Source organism: Ursus maritimus, unplaced genomic scaffold (assembly GCF_017311325.1).
Source record: "Ursus maritimus isolate PB19 unplaced genomic scaffold, ASM1731132v1 scaffold_24, whole genome shotgun sequence".
Taxonomy (NCBI): Eukaryota; Metazoa; Chordata; class Mammalia; order Carnivora; family Ursidae; genus Ursus; species Ursus maritimus.
Genome location: NW_024424897.1, coordinates 36,776,977 through 36,796,101, shown reverse-complemented (window position 1 = coordinate 36,796,101; position 19,125 = coordinate 36,776,977). Strand labels below are relative to the sequence as shown.

The 19,125-nt window shown below is 53.4% G+C and overlaps 2 protein-coding genes across 2 annotated transcripts; one reads left to right on the top strand and one right to left on the bottom strand.

Annotated features, from left to right (window-relative positions):
* The first annotated feature begins 273 nt into the window (after positions 1–273).
* Positions 274–7,685, top strand: FNDC8 (fibronectin type III domain containing 8). The gene is made up of 4 exons (XM_008695400.1): positions 274–482; positions 4,965–5,334; positions 6,723–6,959; positions 7,533–7,685. The coding sequence occupies exons 1-4, from the start codon at positions 274–276 to the stop codon at positions 7,683–7,685; spliced, it is 969 nt and encodes a 322-aa protein (XP_008693622.1).
* A 1,455-nt stretch (positions 7,686–9,140) lies between these two features.
* Positions 9,141–17,916, bottom strand: NLE1 (notchless homolog 1). Its single transcript, XM_040640993.1, has 13 exons — positions 17,839–17,916; positions 17,575–17,718; positions 16,217–16,434; positions 15,565–15,644; positions 14,709–14,785; positions 14,455–14,552; positions 13,943–14,135; positions 13,310–13,445; positions 13,115–13,161; positions 11,428–11,630; positions 10,283–10,442; positions 10,099–10,169; positions 9,141–9,493 (listed from the first exon to the last, which is right to left on the bottom strand). The coding sequence occupies exons 1-13, from the start codon at positions 17,857–17,859 to the stop codon at positions 9,481–9,483; spliced, it is 1,461 nt and encodes a 486-aa protein (XP_040496927.1). The 5' UTR covers positions 17,860–17,916; the 3' UTR covers positions 9,141–9,480.
* Between the last annotated feature and the right edge of the window lie 1,209 nt (positions 17,917–19,125).

Here is a 19,125-nt window from a genome sequence, read left to right as displayed (position 1 = left end):
AGGCAGGGCTGCTGTAACCCAGAGCATTAGAACTGGAAGGGGCCCAAGGGGTGATGTAGTCCGTGCCTTGTACCCCACTCCTGCATCGGCCCTGGGCAGCAGCAGCTTCAGAGCAGGGGGGAGGCTGGCCCCTAATTGTTACACTCAGTGATGATTATGAAGTCAGCTCATTGCACCCCCATCCCATGCTAACTAAGGGTGGGTCCACTGCCCCCAGTTTCTCTCTGCTTCCTGTCAGCTGCGTAGTGACGGCTGTGGTCCCAAACAAACGAGATGGCATCAGAGACGCTGTGTAAAGTGGGAGATGGGGAGGAGACCATGCTGAAGAAGGAAACCCTCAACGTTCTGAATGCACTCAATCAAATGCCGAAGGCCTTTCCAAACCCCAAGTCTATGAACAGGACCGTCACTACCAAAGGACTCCCACTTTCCGCAAGGGGCAGTTTGGTTAACTTCTTGCAGGAAGATACCATCAACCTATTGTAAGACACAAGTCTGGTCCTTTCCCCCTTTCTAAGGCCAGAGCAGAGGGGCGGGGAGAGGGGCCTGAAGAAGCAATGATGCTTTCTTGACCTGTCACAAGGAAGGACTCCCCAGGAAGAGCACGTGTGTAGGCTGCACTATGGAATCCTGAGGCTTGGAGGCCTCCGGCTCCAGAAGGCCTGGGATTAGTCAGAGCTTTGTGGACGGTACTTCTCCTCCTGCTCTGTCCAGCTATGGTCCTCACCACTCCCACGCACCCCATGCAGACACCCCCTTCCACTCCCCGATGGCGCCTCTCCCTCATTTTCCCTTTCGGTACCTTTGCCTGCCTGTCCCCCCAGCAGTCTGCCTGCCTTCAGCCTGAAGTTTACTGTACCTCCTCAGTGATTCTGGGTTCCCTTTAGCTCCTTCCGTAAAACTCTGAGCACCTGCCAGGTGTCTGACCTGATGTCAAGTTCTGGGAATGCAGAGCTGAAGAACACACCACCTGCCTTCAAGGAGCTCTCTGCCGTGTGTGTGTGTGTATGTGTGTGTGTGTGTGTGTGTGTGTGTGTGTTGGGGGATGTTAGGCAAGAAGCAAGAGTAATACAGCATGGTCTGTGCTACAAGACACCTTGAGGAACCAGAGGGGGCTGTCACTGTCTTGAAATTCTTAGTAATTTTGAAGAAGGGGCCCCACAAACCATGTAGCTGGTCTTGATGACATGAAAGGGATATGGCGTCCAGTCCCTAAGGGATCTGTAAGTAAGCAGGGACGGCTAAAGTGACAGATGCCTATAGGAAATGTCACGGTGTGGTAGGAAAATTTTGGGCTAGGAGCCCAAGTTCAAATCCAAGTTCTACCACTTAGATATACGACTGTAGACAAGTTAATTAAGATCAGGGACCTTCGGTCCCTCATTTGCAAAATGGGGCTAACACCCATCCAGCAGGGCTGTCATGAAGATCATAAAAAATTTTTGTCTAGCATATAGCTCAATGCTTAGCTGCTTTCTGTGTCCACATCATCACTGCTGTTTTGTGAGGGGTTTTTGGTGTGTGTGTGTGGTTTTTTTTTTTTTTTAAAGATTTTATTTATTTATTTGACAGAGATAGAGACAGCCAGCTAGAGAGGGAACACAAGCAGGGGGAGTGGGAGAGGAAGAAGCAGGCTCATAGTGGAGGAGCCTGATGTGGGGCTCGATCCCATAACGCCGGGATCACGCCCTGAGCCGAAGGCAGACGCTTAACCGCTGTGCCACCCAGGCACCCCTGTGTGTGTTTTTAAAGATTTATTTATTTATTTATTTTTATTTTAGAGAGAGAGTGAGCGCAAACATGAGTTGGGGGGGAGGGGTCGAGGGAGAGAGAGAATCTCAAGAAGACTCCCCACTGAGCAGGGAGCCCGACGTGGGGCTTGATCCCATGACCATGAAATCATGACCTGAGCCGAAATCAAGAGTCAGACCCTTAAGTGGGTGATGGACATTAAGGAGGCCACGTGATGTAATGAGCACTGGGTACTAAACAAGACTGATGAATCACTGACCTCTACCTTTGAAACTAATAATACGGTATCTGTTAATTAATTGAATTTAAATTAAAAAAAAAAGAATCAGATGCTTAAATGACTGAGCCACCCAGGCGCCCCAGCACTGCTGTTTTGAGTAAGTGAATATAAAGTAGAGATTCATGGGCACCTGGCTGGCTCAGTCTGTAGAGGTTGTGACTCTTATCTTGGGGTTGTGAGTTCAAGCCCCATGTTGGGTGTAGAGATTAGTTTAAAATTTTTTAAAAATCTTTAAAAAATAAATAAAATAGAAATTCATTAGGACAATCTGAAGTATAAATGACATCAATACTCAGACTCTCCAGCCTACAAAGGACCTTGGTGAGGGAGTCATCTATGCCAAATGTTTACCAAAAGCTCGCCTAGGAGCTTTGGGCTGATCAGGATTTCTCAGGGGGCAGAGAAATTCAAGAAAAATTTGACCCATTCTGTCAGCCATGAAGCCAGGGGCAGGCCTGGTGTGTGCTGGTTGTTGGATCTGGCCAGAGAAGCTAGGGAAATGGGGTAGGAAGCAGAGGAGAGAAGCCAGAATGTTTCAGAGGCAGGTGGGAGCTGGGTAGCATGGGACCCAGGAGATCTGGGTTCTAGTTCCAACTCTGCCTTCAGTTCACCATGCCACCTTGGTCAAGGGGCTTGGTCCCTAAAGGCCCAGTGACGGCTTTTGCTATGCCACTGCTCTTCAAACTGTGGGCTGTGATCCATTAATGGGTTAGGAACTCATTCCAGGTAATGGAAGCCAGGTTATAAAAATGAAATAAAAGAATAGAAACTTCCAGGGGTGCCTGGCTGGCTCAGTTGGAGGAGTGTGCGACTCTGATTTTGGGGCTGTGAGTTCAAGCCTCACACTGGGTGTAGAGATTATTTAAATAAATAAAACTTTAAAAAAATTCCAGCGCACATCACACATAGAGTTAAGTACTGGTTTGTGGAATGTGTTTTAGTTTTTTTTTTTTTTAAGATTTTATTTATTTATTTTAGAGATAGGGATAGAGAGAGAGAGTGCACACGAGCGGGGGGAGGGGTGGAGGGAGAGGGGCGAGGAGACTCTGCTCTGAGTGCAGAGCCTGGTGTGGGGCTTGATCCCCCGGCCCTGAGATCATGACCTGAACTGAAATGAAGGGTTGGCCGCTTAACCCACTGAGCCACCCAGGCGGCCCGTGCTTTAGTTTATGTGTATGTTTAAGTATACTAGGTAATATGTATTTCTTACTTCGGGTCAAGGTAAAAAAGAGATTCAAAAGCCAAACTTTTCGGATTCTGTACTTTATCAGTTAAAAAAAAAAAAACGGTGAGGAAACACATACAAGGTTTTTCTTTGTAATAGCCAAGAATTGGTAAAAATACAAATATCCATATAATGAAAGATGTACAACCATTAAAATGACCGAACCAAAGCCACATGTATCAGTACAAACAATGTCGGAGCGCCTGGTCGGCTCCGTTGGTGGAACGTGCAACTCTTGGTCTCAGGGGTTAAAAATAAAATCTTTGTAAAAACTAAATAAAATTTAAAAAAACAATGGGGAGTAAAAAAAAAATGAGCTGCTGGTGAAGATGTACTGGATGAGACCATTTATTTATATGAAGTTTTAAAATACGCCAAATAGCAGTAGGTGTTGCTTAAGGAGGGCAGACATCACTCACAAACCTACAGGGACCACGTGTAACGATAAACACCCCCCGGAGATGTGTGGCGCTGGTTACCCCGGACTGGGGGAGTGCGAAGTGAGGCGGGTGACCGAAGCGCCCAGCCGGCTTTCGCTGTGCTGGTGAGGCTGTCGTTCTGAAATTGGACAGTGGCCAAGTGGAAGCTTAATGTATCATTCTTTGTTTTCTCACTTTATCATATATTCATTTTGTTTTTTCCCCAGTTTTATTGAGATAGAATTGGCATATAACGTCATATCCGTGTAAGGTGTACGACACAATTTGATACTGTGTGGTGACGTGATTGCCCCAGTAAGTTCTGTTTCCATCTGTCACCACACAGTTACAGATTTGCCTCTTGGGATAAGAACTTTGAAGATCTGCTCTCTTAGCAAGTTTCAAGTAGACAATATAGTATTAACAATATTATCATACTGTATAGTATGTCCCCGCTAATGTACCATTCTTGATTATCTTGTGTAAGTCTAAAATATTTCATAATGTAACAGATTTAGAATGGAAGGAAAAGTTTTTGAGCGTTTACCCCAATATATGTAAGTCTAGCTGTACGACTGGTAATTTTACATGCCACATATTAATATTGTTAAATGTTAGAAAATCTAAGTAAATAAATTAGTAATTACTGTTAAACAGTAGAAGTAAATACGAGTAAAGCTTAATTATTTTTCTTTCAGATACTTTTAGATATTTTTCCATACCCTGCTAGACTGGCTGGGGCATTCCCTGGGGGTATTTGCACCCCACTTCGGAAGGAGGACTTAGGGTTTGAGCGGTGTTTCTCAAATTGTGGTTCTCCTAATACATGCCTCACAATTGTCTAAAGATCTTATTAAAGAGACTTCAGCAGGGCCGCCAGGGTGGCTCAGATGGCTAAGCATCTGCCTTCAGCTCAGGTCACGATCTCCAGGTCCTGGGATCAAGCCCCATGTTAGGCTCCCAGCTCAGCAGGGAGTCTGCCTCTCCCCCTGCTTGTGCTCTCTCTGTGTCTTTCAAAAGAATAAATAAAATTAATTTTTAAAAAGGATATTTCAGCAGCTTCCCCAGTCCCATCCCAAAGTGGGGCAGGGACTAGGAACCTGCATTTTTCAGGAAGTGCCCTTGTGGGTTTGGTGCCCTGGTCCAAGGTGCCGAAGGTGTTCTGAGCTATTCAGAAGCAGCTGGGGATTCTGGCAAGTCGGGCGCAAGGCCTGCCTTGGGGAGGTCCCCGGCTGCGCGGGCTGGGGTGACCTCCTCCCGCGGCCTCATGGGTCTCCCTCCCGCTCAGGAAGCCGATGCCAGTGGAGGACTCTGAATGCAGCTCGGACGACACCAGCATCTCCCCCATCTCATCCACCTTGCTGAACCCCATCAAACTGGCTGTGACCCAGCCCAACAGCAGCTTCTTCGCAGGGATGCTGGAGGGCGAGCTGAACAAACTCAACTTCTCCTCGATGGGCAAGGATGCCGAAAAGAGGGACCTGGCCCTCTGCCCCCACCAGTCGAAGTCCCAAATCGCCCCTGGGGGCCTGCTGGACCTTGACAACCCCGAGCTGGACACAGACACCTCCTCGACCCCCTCAGAGTCCTCTGTGGTCATGGACGTGCCGGAGGCGCCCTTCATCTGTGAGCACACCGTCAGCGATTGCACGGCTGTGGTACGTTTCCCTCTTGGGCACGCAGCGCAGGCTCCCTGGCCACCCCTGTGTGCCGGGCACGGAGCCGAGCGCCGTAGGGAGTGTGAAGACGCCTCCCCCCTGCATCCTGACCTCCAGCTCCTGGCTCAGGAGAGAGGCCCTGTCTGTAAAGAGCTCCAGTGCCAGCTGGAATGGGTGCGGTGCTGTGGGAAGAGCTCAGACCAAGTGCCACCAGGAATTCAGAGGGAAAGAAAGAGGACTTCCGGGTGCAGGATTAAGCGTGGTGGCTTTGGTAACAGTTGAGCTGGGACACAGAGGTAGGCTTTAAACATCCGGGTATGGGAGAATGGCATTCCACGGAGGGGCTGACATGAGTAACGCCTCACAGGTGGGAAAATGTGGGAGCAACAGCCAGGTCCCAATCCTGGGCTTCTCGCACTTTTCCGTGCCTGCAGATCCAATCATGTTGTTAAAAATGAGATGCCCGGGCCTCACCCCTAGAGATTCTGACTCAGTAGGTCTGTGGGGCCTGAGCATTTGCACTGATAGCAAATTCCCAGATGGGGCCGATGGCCCGTGGGCCCCATGTTGAATAGTGCTTTTCTAGAGTCCAGGACAGGGAACAGAGGGGGAAGTCAGTCCGAGTCGTTTTTTCAGAGGCCCTGCAGTGTTAGGCTACTGTATAGATTTCTCCGTAAGTGGCAGAGAACAGCTTTTGCAAAGCTTTATATCCGGCAGTGGATGGAATTTGAGCTGTATTTTAGGAAGATCAATCTGGAAGTCCCAGATGAGCAGTGTAGCTCCCAGTGTGGTTCTCAGACCACCAACAGCACCAGCATCAGATGGCAAGAGCTCCACCTTGGGCCTACCGCATCAGACTGTGGGGGCCAGCGATCTGTCTTAACGAGTCCTCTAGGGTATTCTGACGCACACCCAAGTTTGAGAACCACTGGCCTAGATGGAGGGCAAACTGGGAATGGGAGACCAGACAGGGGGCCGCAGGGCCAGGAATCTGCAGTGTTATAAAAACTCCCTGAGCTACTGGTTTGAACGTTGGCTCTGGCACTTTGTGTGACCCCAGGCCAGCTACTCGCCTTCTCTGAACCTGTAACATCATCTGCAATGAGCAAGGCGGACAGGATGATCTCTAAGGGCCCTCTCAACTGGTCTAGAAGAAATATGGGATGGGGGTACACTCTGAGGTGGGTGGGGCTGCCCAGGGAGAGTCACCTATGCTGCGGGCCAGTGGAGGGCCTTGCACCTTCCACCAGACCTGCCTCGGCCCCGGGAGGGGTAGGGGATGGGAGTGGGGCACTCGGACCCATGGCTGAGGATGGCAGGGGAGGGGAGGACAGCCTGGAGCAGGTCTGAGGAAACCTGGCGGTGGGGTGGGGGCTCTCTTCCCCTAGATTTCCTGGACCTATGCCCTGGGCAAGCAGCAGGTCAGCTTCTACCAGGTCCTGTTGCAGGAAGTGGCCAAGACAAATGACAACGAGCCACCCAAGGCAAAGAATCGCCCGTGGATCTTCAACAAGATCTTGGGCACCACCGTCAAGCTGATGGAGCTAAAGGCTAACACGACTTACTGCCTCACCGTCCGTGCGGCCAACACAGCTGGGGTGGGGAAGTGGTGCAAGCCCTACAAAGTGAGCCCTGGGAGACGAGAGAGCCGGGGGGGGGGGCAGGGAGAGAGGTCTGTGTGAGCCAGGGGTTTTGGAGGCTGGGGACACCCCGATGCCCCCACGGCTCCTCTTCCTGCTGGCTGTCTTTCTGCCTGGGAGAATGAGCGTGAATTCCAGGCTGCTTTCTTCTGGGCGGTTGCAGGTTAAGCCCCTCTGGGGCCCACTCGGGATGCAAACTAATCTATTCACCAGCTCCTCTGTCATGTTCGGCTTCCAATGCCGTTAGCCTCGGGATTCTTTACCTCAGTACCAAGAATTGTGAGCAGGCCGGGGAGTGAAGGGCATTGAGGGAAACACAGGGAAGAGGCGAAAGGGGGTCAAAGAAGGGAAGGGAGGTGGGCAGGGGCATGAGGGGAGGCCTGAGGACAGACAGCCCTGGGGTTGGAAACCCCACACACCAGGGAAGGCACAGGCTCATACCTGTTTCGGGTGCCCGTGAGCAGGTGGTAAGGCTATCCAAGACCCCATCTGTCAAACAAAGAGTTGAGCTAGGATTGGGTCTGGGAAGGAATTCTGAGGGGTTTTGTTTTATTTCAGTTTGCAACTGTGGCCACCGACTTGAACAGCTTCCCTGAGAACAACCCCATCCAGATCACTGTGCAGCGCAAGGAACCCCAGAGGAAAACCGTGTCCATCGGGCTGGAAGACATGCGGAAGCTCGAAGATCTGGAATACCTATTTCCCTACTAAGGAGGGCCCCAGGAAGCCCCTCGCCTACCTTCAGCTTCAGCCCAGGGCTCTCAGGAACCAGAATCGTGAGATGGGACCACCAGCACCATGCCAGGGAACTGCTGACCAGCCCCCCCGGGCCCTGGTGGCAGTGGTCCCCAAACTCCACCCCTGGGTTGGGGCCGAGGCTAGATGAGAGCTCCACTCACCTGGAGACGCCAGAGGCCAGGTCAGCTCCGCCACTGCCCATGGCTGCTAGGCATCCCCCTCCCCAGATTTGGGCTGGGTCCAGATCCCTCATTAAAGCACTGCAGGTCACCCAGCACCCCGAATTCTGCTTCATGCCAATAGCGGGGCCGGCTGCCATCCACCTTCCTAGCTTTTGCCGGGACCGGGAGTCCAGGCTAGGGGGTGGGGGCATGGAACACAAGGCTGGCGGGGCAATGGGATCCCATCCCCGCCTGCGGCCTGGCTCTGCCAACATCATCCCTTTCCCCGTGGGAGAAAGAAAGGTTACTCGAAGGCCAGGGAAAACAGCAACGCTGGACAGAGGTGGTGGCAGCCTGCGGACTGTCAACATCAGACTCGAGCTCTGGAAGGACAGGGTGTAAAGTGCAGTTTGGGGGCGTGGTCTGATTTCCTCCTGGTTTTTCCTGGATGTGAGTGCACGGACAAACCGTTTAAGCTTCCCGGGCTGGTTCAGGGACGCGAGAACCCTACAAGCACGACCGCGGGGTCACGGTGAGGATCGCGTGAACACACCACAGGACTCAGCAGTCGGCGCCCCCCTGCGCCCCCCTTTGCCCTTCGAGCACAGTGTGGGGAGGGGGTGGGGCGGAAGGAAGATGGGAGGTACAGAGGTTAGAAAGGCCGTGGCCCTGAGTAGTCCCTACAAGGACAGTGCAGTCCACCCTGAGCAGATCACCTGAGCATCGAAACAGCAGGAAGTGGGGGCAGGATGCTTGGAAGGCAAGATCTTGGTCAAGAGTCTGAGGACATCTGGTGGGGATTCCCTTCATTCCCTGAAAGCCCTCCTGGGGTGACAGAACCATCGTCCTGTCACGCCACACCCACTGCTGCTGCAGCTGTCACCCTGCACACTGTCCTCCGAGAGCCCAGAGGACAGCACACTCCCTGCGGTGACGAAGATGCTCTGATCTGTGCCGTCCGCTAGCCTTATGCTAGTGCCGCAGGACTGCACTCCTAGCCGTCCGGGGAAACGGAGACAGCCGCACGTGGCTAGCATCTACCATACCGGACAATGCAGGCTCCGATTTTCCCCTGGCCGCTATCCTGCCGCTTCAGCCAGTCTCCCCTGCCTCAACTGGCCTCTCCCTCGTAGGCACAGGGGAAAGAGAAGGAAAACAACTTCCAGGTCAGTAGGGTTTCGGTGCAGCCCAGAGGGAAGGGTTAGACGAACTTAGCGTAGTCCTGTGGTGAGCCTTGGGATTCTAGGACCAGGAACAACAACCCGAACACACAAAATAGAAGTGATTTATTTGGTCACAGAATCTCGGGTCTGATGCCGAATAGAAAGAACATTTAGGAAAGGAGAAGGGGCGGCAGCAGGGCTCCAGTCATTGCCTGCCACCCCCCTCCCCACCAGCGAGGTACAGAGGATGGCCAAGCGCTGCGCTCACTGACAGCCCCCTGTGACCTCTGTTCTCCTGCTCTGGGGAGGGACCCCACTGGGGGCTGTCCAAGAGCAGCAGGCCATGCCCGTTGGCAGCATCATCACCCGGGCCTTTGGTCTGTGTCAGGGCAGGCAGCTGGCAGCGGCACGTCCAGGCGGGGATCCCAGAGACCTTGAGATTTCTCACCTCCTCCATCTGTGCAGAAGGGGAGGGAAGAGCATGGGGATCCCATCTTGGGAAAGGGAGGCTGCTGTATCATCCCGGGAGCCCACAACGGGGGAGAGCTTGTGGTTTACTCAGTCATCAAGAGTCTGGCTACCATCCCTGCTCTAGCTACCCACCCTCAGGCGAGGCACCCACTGCCTGCCCCGGCCAAGACCTCATCCCCCCGCCTGGCTGCTCGGATGTCCACCAGGGTCATCTAATGGCAAACAACGACCATTCTTTACACGTACGCATGCTTCAGCTGCCCAAGTGTGTTCACCTCCTATCTCTGATCGTCCTGTCTACTGAGGCTTGGTAACTCCCAGGAAGCAGGTGAACCGCGCTCTCTGAGACTGCACAGTGAGAGCCAGAGCCAGGAGTGCCTCTTGCTGGAGGGCCCCTGGGCTTGCCCGCTGGAGAGCACCGTGAGGGTCTCCCATATTCCCCGTGATTCCACACCCTCCCTTTTTGACCACTGAGAGAACCTGGCACCACACATGGTCTTAGGCCCCTGGAGAGCCCTCGGCATTCTCCACCAGAAGGGAAAGGTGCAAAGAGTGACCGACTTAAGGGCAGGAGAGCCAGCACAGACTCACATCCGGAGGCATCTGTCCTTCCCACCACTTGCCACCCTCTGGCCATCTGGACTCCAGTCGACGGCATATACCTAAACCGAGGTGGGGGTTGGGGGAGGCAGGTCAGTACGGAGGGTGGGGGGCAGGTGCGCCAGGCTTCAACCCCACCGCCGGCCCCACCTCTGCTCACAAGGGTCGGCCATACCTCATCTGCGTGGCCTGGCAGGTCTGTGGCCAGCTTCTGGGCCTTCACGTCCCACACCTTCAGCGTGCTGTCACTGCTGCCGCTGACCAGGAGCCGGCTATCGGCTGACCACGCGATCTGGTACACAGCAGCCACGTGGCCACGCAGGGAAGCCAGGTACCTGGGCCAGGAAAAGGTGATGATGGGTATTAGGTCTTCAAACACGTCTGAAGGGGCCCCTATGCCCACAGCAGTGGTTCTCAACCTCAGCTGCACATTAGAATTGCCTGAGAACGTTTACAAAATCTCACTGCCTAGCCCCTACCCCAGTGTAATCATTACCAGGGTCATAATGGTTTTATATAACTTTTCCAAATGAGCTGCTTCTGGGAGGCCTCTTGGCAGGCCTCCGTACCTGGACAACTCTGCATGACTTAGAATCCAAAGGATGTCTGATAACCCCCTAACACAAGTTGCCTGCTGGCACGTGGCATCGAATAATAGTGGGTCAGGCCCACCTGGAACTTCCAGATCAATACAGACTAGCTATGTCTATTTGGACAAGATTAGGCCTCTCTGAGACTCCGTTTCCTATCCTGAAAAAGAAGTGCTGCCGTGTGGCCCCAGCAAGGGTTTCTTCCCTCATTCCCTTTCTCTTCTTGCCCGTGACTTCGCTTCTCCCTCTGACTTAACCTCAAGGCCACGGTACGTCATTACACCAGTGCTGCTCAGACTTCCCTGGGAGCAGAATCACCCGGTGACCTTGGATTTACACGGTCTGGGGTGGGGCCCGAGGTTCTGCACCACTTTTGAGCTCCCAGATGATGCTGCAGCTGCCGGTCTGCGGACCACACTTCGAGGAGGGCCGGGATAGGACTACACCTCAAACCTACACTTGTGCCGCATGCCTGGCCGTCTTAAGATCATTTCTCTCCTTTGATAGGAAAGGAGCCAGTATTTCAGTGCCTATTTATTGCCAGCCCTAAATATACCATCTCACTTAACCCTGGTAACAAAGCAGAGAGGTAGGGTCTGCATATTACAAAAGAGGAAACAAAGGCTCATTATATCTAATGCTTACCAAGGCCACACAGCCAGTAAGTGGCAGAGCCAAACTCCTTCCAGAAGACTAGGGCCCTTCCTCTCCCTCCCCAAGCCCCACTCACTTGCCCGTCCTGCCGTCCCACAGTTTGACGGACTTGTCGAAGGAGGCGCTGGCGACAATGCGGGAGTCAGGGGAGAAGAGCACCTGGTTGATGAGGGCCTGGTGTCCCGTCATCCGTGCAAGCGGCTTCTTGTCCTCTGCTGGGGACCACAGGAATAGGGTGAAGTCGTCTGAGCCAGACACCAGCCTCTCTGGGCCCTGGCCCTAGGAGAGGCAGAAAGCACATGGTGTTGGACATGGCCTCAGGCAGGAGAGCCCGACCTTGGCCGCAAACACCACTGATCACCCCGCACCAGCACGAAGGCCAGCACTAGGAGCAATGAGGCCTGGCCAGCTACCAACTTACATGGGGCCTCTGGCAAGTCACTTCCCCCGAAAGGAAGCCTTATGCACATGGAACGATTTCTAATCACTGCACATAATTACAAGAAGAAACAAGGTACAGAAGAGCGTGTTTAAAGAAGGAAGGATGGGGGCTCCTGGGGGGCTCAGCTGCTTAAGCATCTGACTCTGGATTTCGGTCCAGGTCAGGATCGCAGGGTCGTGGGATCGAGCCCCGAGACGGGCTTCATACTAGCTGTGGAGCCTGCTTAAGATTCTCTCTCTCCTCTGTAACCCCCCACAACACTCCCACTCACTCGCTCTTTCTCAAAAAAGGGATTTTTTAAAAAAGATTTTATTTATTTATTTGACAGAGAGAGACAGCCAGCGAGAGAGGGAACACAAGCAGGGGGAGTGGGAGAGGAAGAAGCAGGCTCATAGCGGAGGAGCCTGATGTGGGGCTCAATCCTAGGACCCCGGGATCACACCCTGAGCCGAAGGCAGACGCTTAACGACTGAGCCACCCAGGCGCCCCTCAAAAAAGGGATTTTACATGTGGGTTTATATGCATTTATACATATGAAGTCTCTGGAAGGAAACACAGGATACTAGGATACTTCCAGAACATAGGATGCTTCCAGAAGGAATGGAAGGGCAACAGAGATGGGAGACTTTTTCACTATCTACTTTTTTGTGTTCTTTGATCCTTGGACCACGTGAATGTGTTACTTTAAATAAAAAAAGAGGGGCGCCTGGGGGGCTCAGTTGGTTGAGCGAACGACTCTTGGTTTCAGCTCAGGGTATGACCTCAGGGTCGTGTCAGGCTCCATGTTCAGCAAGAAGACTGCTGGAAATTCTCTCTCTCCCTCTCTACCCCTCCCCTACTGTGCTTGCGTGTGTGTGCTTTCTCTCTCTCAAATAAATAAATAAATTTAAAAAAAAATAGAGAAAGTGCAATAAATAAGCAGATAAAGGAAACAAAATGATTAAAATTATTCATGGGGGGGCGCCTGGGTGGCTCAGTCGTTAAGCGTCTGCCTTCGGCTCAGGGCGTGATCCCGGTGTTCTGGGATCGAGCCCCACATCAGGCTCCTCCACTGGGAGCCTGCTTCTTCCTCTCCCACTCCCCCTGCTTGTGTTCCCTCTCTCGCTGGCTGTCTCTCTGTCAAATAAATCAATAAAATCTTAAAATAAATAAATAAATAAAATGATCCCTGTGTGTTAAGATTTTAGAAGTGTAAACTAGGATTATCACGAAGAACTTTCTGGAAAAGAAAAGGGGGAGGGAACTGGGTGTCTGCAGTGTTTCCGGGACCAGTGGAGGACGAGTATGGAGCCGGGCATGCTGGTGGCCGGCACACACTCACCCGCACGAGGTTGTATCGCTTCAGAGCCCTGTCTTTCAGCTCCTGCACTGTGGCCAGGTACCGGAGGGGAGAGGAGATGAGGAAGCCCATTAGAAAATCCCACGCCAACGGCGAACACCCCTGCCCACGTCCGAATCTCGCACATTAAGCCAGAGAAGCAGCTCCTTCCCAGGCAGCCCTCTCCCGCCCACTCACAGGACCCTTGGAGGTCTTGGGCGTTAACCGAGGCCTCGGCTGGCTCAAAGGCGCCTGTGCGCAGGGCGTAGTCAGTGCTGAGCGCCATGGTATTCACCCAGTGGCCGTGGCCTTGCAGAGTCCGGCACAGCACACCCTAGGGCAGAGGGAGTCGGGTCAGAGACACTCCCACCCCACTCTTCACCCTAGGGACCCCCAGCTTAGCCCCAGAAGACAGTGATGCAGGACTCAGAACCAGGACCCTCGTTCATTGTGATCTTAATCGAATCACCCCTCTGGGCTCAAGTCTCGCCTCATGTCTAAAATGAACGTGCGGGGCCAGATCATGGCTCCTGAAAGCATGTATCATAGGAAGCAAGTGAAGGACGTGGGAATACACAGGCTCCAGTCAAGGAACTCTGGGATCCGGCAGGTTCCATAAAGCTAACAGGCCTCCTACGGCAGGAACGTCCGGACCGTGCTAACGAACACTGGAACCTTCACTATCAGGGAAGCCCACCCACATACCCCACCGTTCCTGAAGCACCTCCCCGACCTGGAACCCAGAATGAACTGGCAAACCTGCCTCCCAGCCCTGGCATCCCGTGACCTGAGATTCCCCCAGCCTGGGTCCCGGACCCTCCCGGCTCTTACATCATGAGCCCTCCAGACTTTGATGGTGCGGTCCTGGGAGGCAGAGTAGAGAAGCCCGTCCCCTCCCCACCGGAGACACGTGACTGACTGCGTGTGCCCAGTGAGGATGCGCTCACAGCGGCCTGCAGTCGTATCCCAGACCCGCACGCTGCCATCCTTGGAGCTGCTGGCCACGTAGCGGCACTCCGGGTTCCTGGAGCGAGGGAGACGTGACCTTGCTTCTGACCTGGCAGTGCCCACAGCACCTCCCCATGCTCAGCTCGAAGGCCAGGACAATGACGAGACAGCTTCCTGACTCCAAGATCAAGCCGCACTGCAAGGCAGCTCTCAGGCCCCATGACGAGCAGCCCCCCCCACCCCGCCAACAGCAACACAGGCTCGGAACACCTGCCCCACCGCCTGCCATGCCACTACTGTTGCTCAGGCCGGCCATCTCACCCCCTCAGCAGGGGAGAGGACGGTTCTGAACCCCCAGCCCCTCATTCCCCCCCGGCTCTGTCAGTGTCACTTACGCATGGAGGGGCTCCCAGCTCAGGCCTGTGATCCACTTGCTGTGGCCAGCGAGGGCCCTGCCCACCTGCTTCCCTGTGCTTGGGTCCCACAGGAGAATCTGAAGGACAGAAGCTTACTCAATAACCCTCCCCGAACTGTCCCTGGGTCCACTGCCCCCAACCCATCCTTCCCTGAAGACCCCAGAACCTGATTTGACCCATCTCCTAGGAAGGGAGCCCAGAGTCCCTGTCTAGTTACCCTGACCACCACCTACCTGGCCATTCTTGCAGCCCGAGGCCAGCTTCTTGCCGTCTGGGGACCAGGATATGCTAAGCACCCAGTGTCTGTGTCCTAGGAAAGCAGGGGAGGGAGAAAGGAGGAGCACGCCTATCTTGACTCCCAGTGCCTAGCAGTGCCTGGCACTCCTCAGCTAGCCCTGAGTAAATGAGCAGTCGAACCAAAAGAGCAATGAGGCTTTCAAAGTGCTAAAGCCACGCATCCCACTGCACAGATAACATTTCCACTTCCTAATAATTCCTTACACGACACATGGTATAAAGCATTTGCACACACGCCATCCCTTATCATTCTCACGATAGCTCTAAAGTATGGAGCAAGAACGATTCCCAATTTCTCAGATGATAAAACTGAAGCTTGGGGAGCACGCCCTGCACACACAAGGTCACCCAGCTCGTGTGTGGTCCCCCGGCCAGAAGCATCAGCACCAGCTGGGAACCTGACATGCAAATTCTCAGGCCACATCTCAGAACTAAGGAGACCAAAACTCTGGGGGTGGGGCCCAGCAATGTGTATGTTAACACGTCTCCCAGGTGATGTTGATGCACGGTCAAGTTTGAGAACCACTGTGGTAGAGGCTGGATCTAAGCCAGGTTCTCCTTGCTACCAGCTGTCAGCACAACCCACAACCCCACACTCCGGGCCAGCATCTGCTTGTCTGTATGTGGCCAGCTGGGTTCAAAGGTGCGGTCTCTACCTAGAAACAGGCACTGCTAACTGGCTGTGAAGGGGCTGAATCGGCTCTGGGCCTCCTCAGGAACTAAAGGGCTGAGTACATGATCACACACCCACCACTGGGTTAAGACCCCCTATGTAGCTAACTGCGTACTGACCCTGGCATGTGAAATGCGGTGTCTCGGTGCTGAGATCCCAGAAGCGCACAGTGGTGTCTCCGGAGCCACTGGCCAGGTACCTGGGGAAGAAGAGAGGCCACCTGACCTCTGCAGTGGGGACAAGGGGTAGGACCTACACCAGAACACTGCATATGTATGTTTCTGCTGCCTATTCAATTGTCTCCTGGGCATAGAATCTGGGGCTGGACTTTTCTCTCTCCCCTGAGAAGGAGAAACATAACACTGATACCATCTGGGAGAAGACCCCAGGCGGCCATTTCTCTCCTCTTCCTTTCTAAAAGGAATGGCCACAGCTATAACCAGGTTTGAAGCTTCTCATTATCCTCGTATGATTGCAAAAAGCAAAGAAATTCAGTTTCACAGATGACGACTTAAGTCAGAAAGTGACTTGTCTGGGTCACACAGCTAGGAAGCTTGCCGCTCAGCTCTCCTGAGATCAAGTCCAGGAAGGACCCTCCCAAGATGGGTGTCCTTCAAGACCGAACCCCGCTGGGGAAGTCCCTAACCTGCAATTTGTGCCCAGAGCTCAGGTCTAGGATAGGCAGCTTGAGGTCCCATTGATTGTAACCCCCCACCCCAGCCAGAGGCTGCACTCCCACACTCCACTCCACGATTCTGCAGCTGTCCTTACTTTCCTGTGGGGCTGAAGGCCACAGAAATGACCGCCTCGCTATGACCTTCCAAAGAACTGGTGCAGCGAGTCACAGCACGGACCCTGAAGATGGCCTGTGGCTGGTAGATGATGTCAAGGACCTTCTCTGTCTCCACTGCCTGTGACTCCAGCGTCTTCCCCAGTGATGAGATGATCTCAGCATCGTGGACATAGAAAGCCAGTGGCAAGGGATCCTCCTGGAGGGCAACAGCAAAGGGCAGCCCCTCCATCAAAGGATAGGCAGGAGCACTCCCCACTGGGCTGTGGGCAGGTGAAGCTTTATTCTTCTCAGCCACTGTTTGGGACACCCCCCACCATGCCCACTGAGCAAGGCCTTTTTTATCCTCAAAGAGTAACTGCAGGACACTTACATAGTACTTTAAAATCCTTGATCTGCATCTTACAACAACCCTGGGAGGCAGGCATCAATACTCCCACTTGATAGATGAGAAAACTGAGGCTCAGAGCAGCTACAACTAATTAGCCCAATGTCCTATTGCTAAGGACGAATTCAAGTGCTTCAGAAAGAAATTTAAACTCCTGAATTAGTGTTAATATACAGAATTATGCAGCATTTTCTAAACCACCACACTATGCCCTACGATGTGTAAGAAGCATCCAAAAAACTGGCTGAAAATGCAGACTCTGGGGGCACCTGGGTGGCTCAGTCCGTTAAGCGGCTGCCTTTGGCTCAGGTCATGAACCCCACTTCTCCCTCTGCCCCTCTCCCTGCTTGTGAGCTCTCTCTCAAATAAATATAAATAAAATCTTAAAAAAAAAAAAAAAAAAGGAAAGAAAGAAAATGCAGACTCTGCCTCACTCCCGGAGTCTTGTAGTAAATCTGGGGTGGGGGTCCAGGTACTGTATTTTTAAGCCCCTAACCCCACCAGAGGGCAGCATTTTGATAAACACTGGCTTAGAAGAGCAAGGGTTTCGAATCTGACATTTGGGTTCCAACTGCAAATCTACCACCCACCGCGTGGCATCGCACGAATAATTGAATGCCTCTGGGCCACCCTGTAAAATGGAGATATTAAAGAGGAGCTGTGTCGAGGAATTTGACGATGCACCCAATGCGTTCAAAATGCGGTCTCTCTCCCCAGATGGACCCTGACGGTCGGCGCGCAAAGCGCTGTCACACTGATTAGATCTCCTGACCCTCCCCCGAGGTAGGTGGCCCTGCCACGGACAAGACGCCAGGGTGGTTCACCCGCCGTCGCTGAGCAGTGGGACCCCCGAACCCCACACTTGGGGTCTCCCGCTCCCCTTTGGGCCGGACCAGGGCAGGGCCGCCCGCCCAGCGTGGGGGATGAGGGGCCGCCCGGGCCGCCGCTCACCTGGGCCAGCAGCGCGTTGCACACGAGCTGCAGCTTGTCCGGGGTGATGTCCACGGGCACGTCGAACGGGGAGCCCAGCAGCTGCCCGCCCTCATCCTGGAACTGCACCAGCAGCCGCTGCACGTCGCACGCCGCCGCCTCGTCCTGCGCCCACAAGGGCGGGGGTCAGTCACGCCGCCCCACCGGAAAGCCCCCACCGCCGCCTCCCTCTGGCCCCGGGGACCCCGGACCCGAGCGCCCCCGCCCGCACTCACGCACACCCACCTCCGCAGCAGCCGCCGCCATCCCGCGTCCCCACGTGGAGGAGAAAGACTCCGGCGGGACGGAGCGCCGCCCCCGCGGTCGCGCGGCCCGTCAGCCCGCGACATCGCCCTCTGGTGTGGCGGAGGGGAAGTGTCACGCCGTGTCCGGCCCCGCGTGGCCCTGGGCGTACCTGGTACCCACCTCTCCAGCCTCCTCTTGGACAGGTGGCCGTCGCCCCATTCAGTACCTCCCAGTGCCGTGCAGGATGCAAACGGCCTTTTGTCTCTGTAGAACGGGGATTCTTGCCCCACTTCATAGATGGGGAAATCAAGGCTCTGAGGGGTTAACTGATTTTCCCCAAACTCAGAGACAGGAAACGGTGGAAGACTGAATTGGCTTTGCTCTGGGCGGCAGCAGCCTTGCAGGGGCGGCTTACAAAACCAGAGCCTGTTGGCTTGAAGGCAGAAATTATTATTTTTTAAAAATGGATCACATCAATTCATAATTCTTGAATACAAAAGCAAAAAGTGTCTACAGTTTTCAACACTGTAAAGCAGTAACAACAATGATGAGAATGAGAGCAACGTGTTAGGGATTGTTCTAAGTGCTTTATACATGTAACTCATTTAATCCTTACAAAAACCCTTCTGTCAAAAGAAACAAAAAACAAAACGAAAACCCTTCCGTGCCCACGTTACAGATGAGGAACCGAGGCAGAGACCGGCTAACAGGAGGGCTCTTACAGGAAACCTGGGATCTTCTTTGGAGCTCTGCCCACATCCCGGGGGTCTCAAGCTCCGCCAATCTGGCCTCCTTAACCTGTCCCGAGTCTGTTCTCCCCGTCTCCTCTCTCCACTCTGGGCTGAGTCGTTGTAATTGTCTACAACAGCCTCGTGATTGGCCTCTCTGTTTCCATTCTTGCCTCTTCCCACGCATCCTCCACACTGACGTCTTCAAACCAAAGGGTAATGTTTTCAAGCCAAAGATCTGGTCTGTCACTGTCCACCCTAAAACCCTACAGTGACTCCCATTAGAAGCAGGACAAAGGTCAAACTCCTTATGATGCTCCGCTCAGCCTTACTTCCTCTCCAGCAACTCCTCGCTCTTTAAGATTAGATTCTTCTGGCTTTTTCTTCGTTCTTCCAAAGCATAACTCTTCTTGCCTTTGTACTTGCAGATTTCTCTGTCTGGAACTCTTATGGATTGAATTGTATCTGCACCCTCTCCCAATTCATAAGTTGAAGCCCTAACCCCCAGGGTCATTGTATTTGGAGATAGAGCCTATATTGGAGTAATAAAGATTAAATG

Bases quoted from the DNA above. Each gene is read 5' to 3' on its own strand.
- FNDC8 (XM_008695400.1), top strand. From the start codon at position 274: ATGGCATCAGAGACGCTGTGTAAAGTGGGAGATGGGGAGGAGACCATG. The intron at 5,335-6,722 runs GTACGTTTCCCT...CTCTTCCCCTAG, and splicing joins TCAGCGATTGCACGGCTGTG to ATTTCCTGGACCTATGCCCT. The intron at 6,960-7,532 runs GTGAGCCCTGGG...GTTTTATTTCAG, and splicing joins AGTGGTGCAAGCCCTACAAA to TTTGCAACTGTGGCCACCGA.
- NLE1 (XM_040640993.1), bottom strand. From the start codon at position 17,859: ATGGCGGCGGCTGCTGCGGAG. The intron at 15,645-16,216 runs GTAAGGACAGCT...CTTCTTCCCCAG, and splicing joins GCCTTCAGCCCCACAGGAAA to GTACCTGGCCAGTGGCTCCG. The intron at 13,446-13,942 runs GTAAGAGCCGGG...CCTCTGCCCTAG, and splicing joins AAGTCTGGAGGGCTCATGAT to GGTGTGCTGTGCCGGACTCT.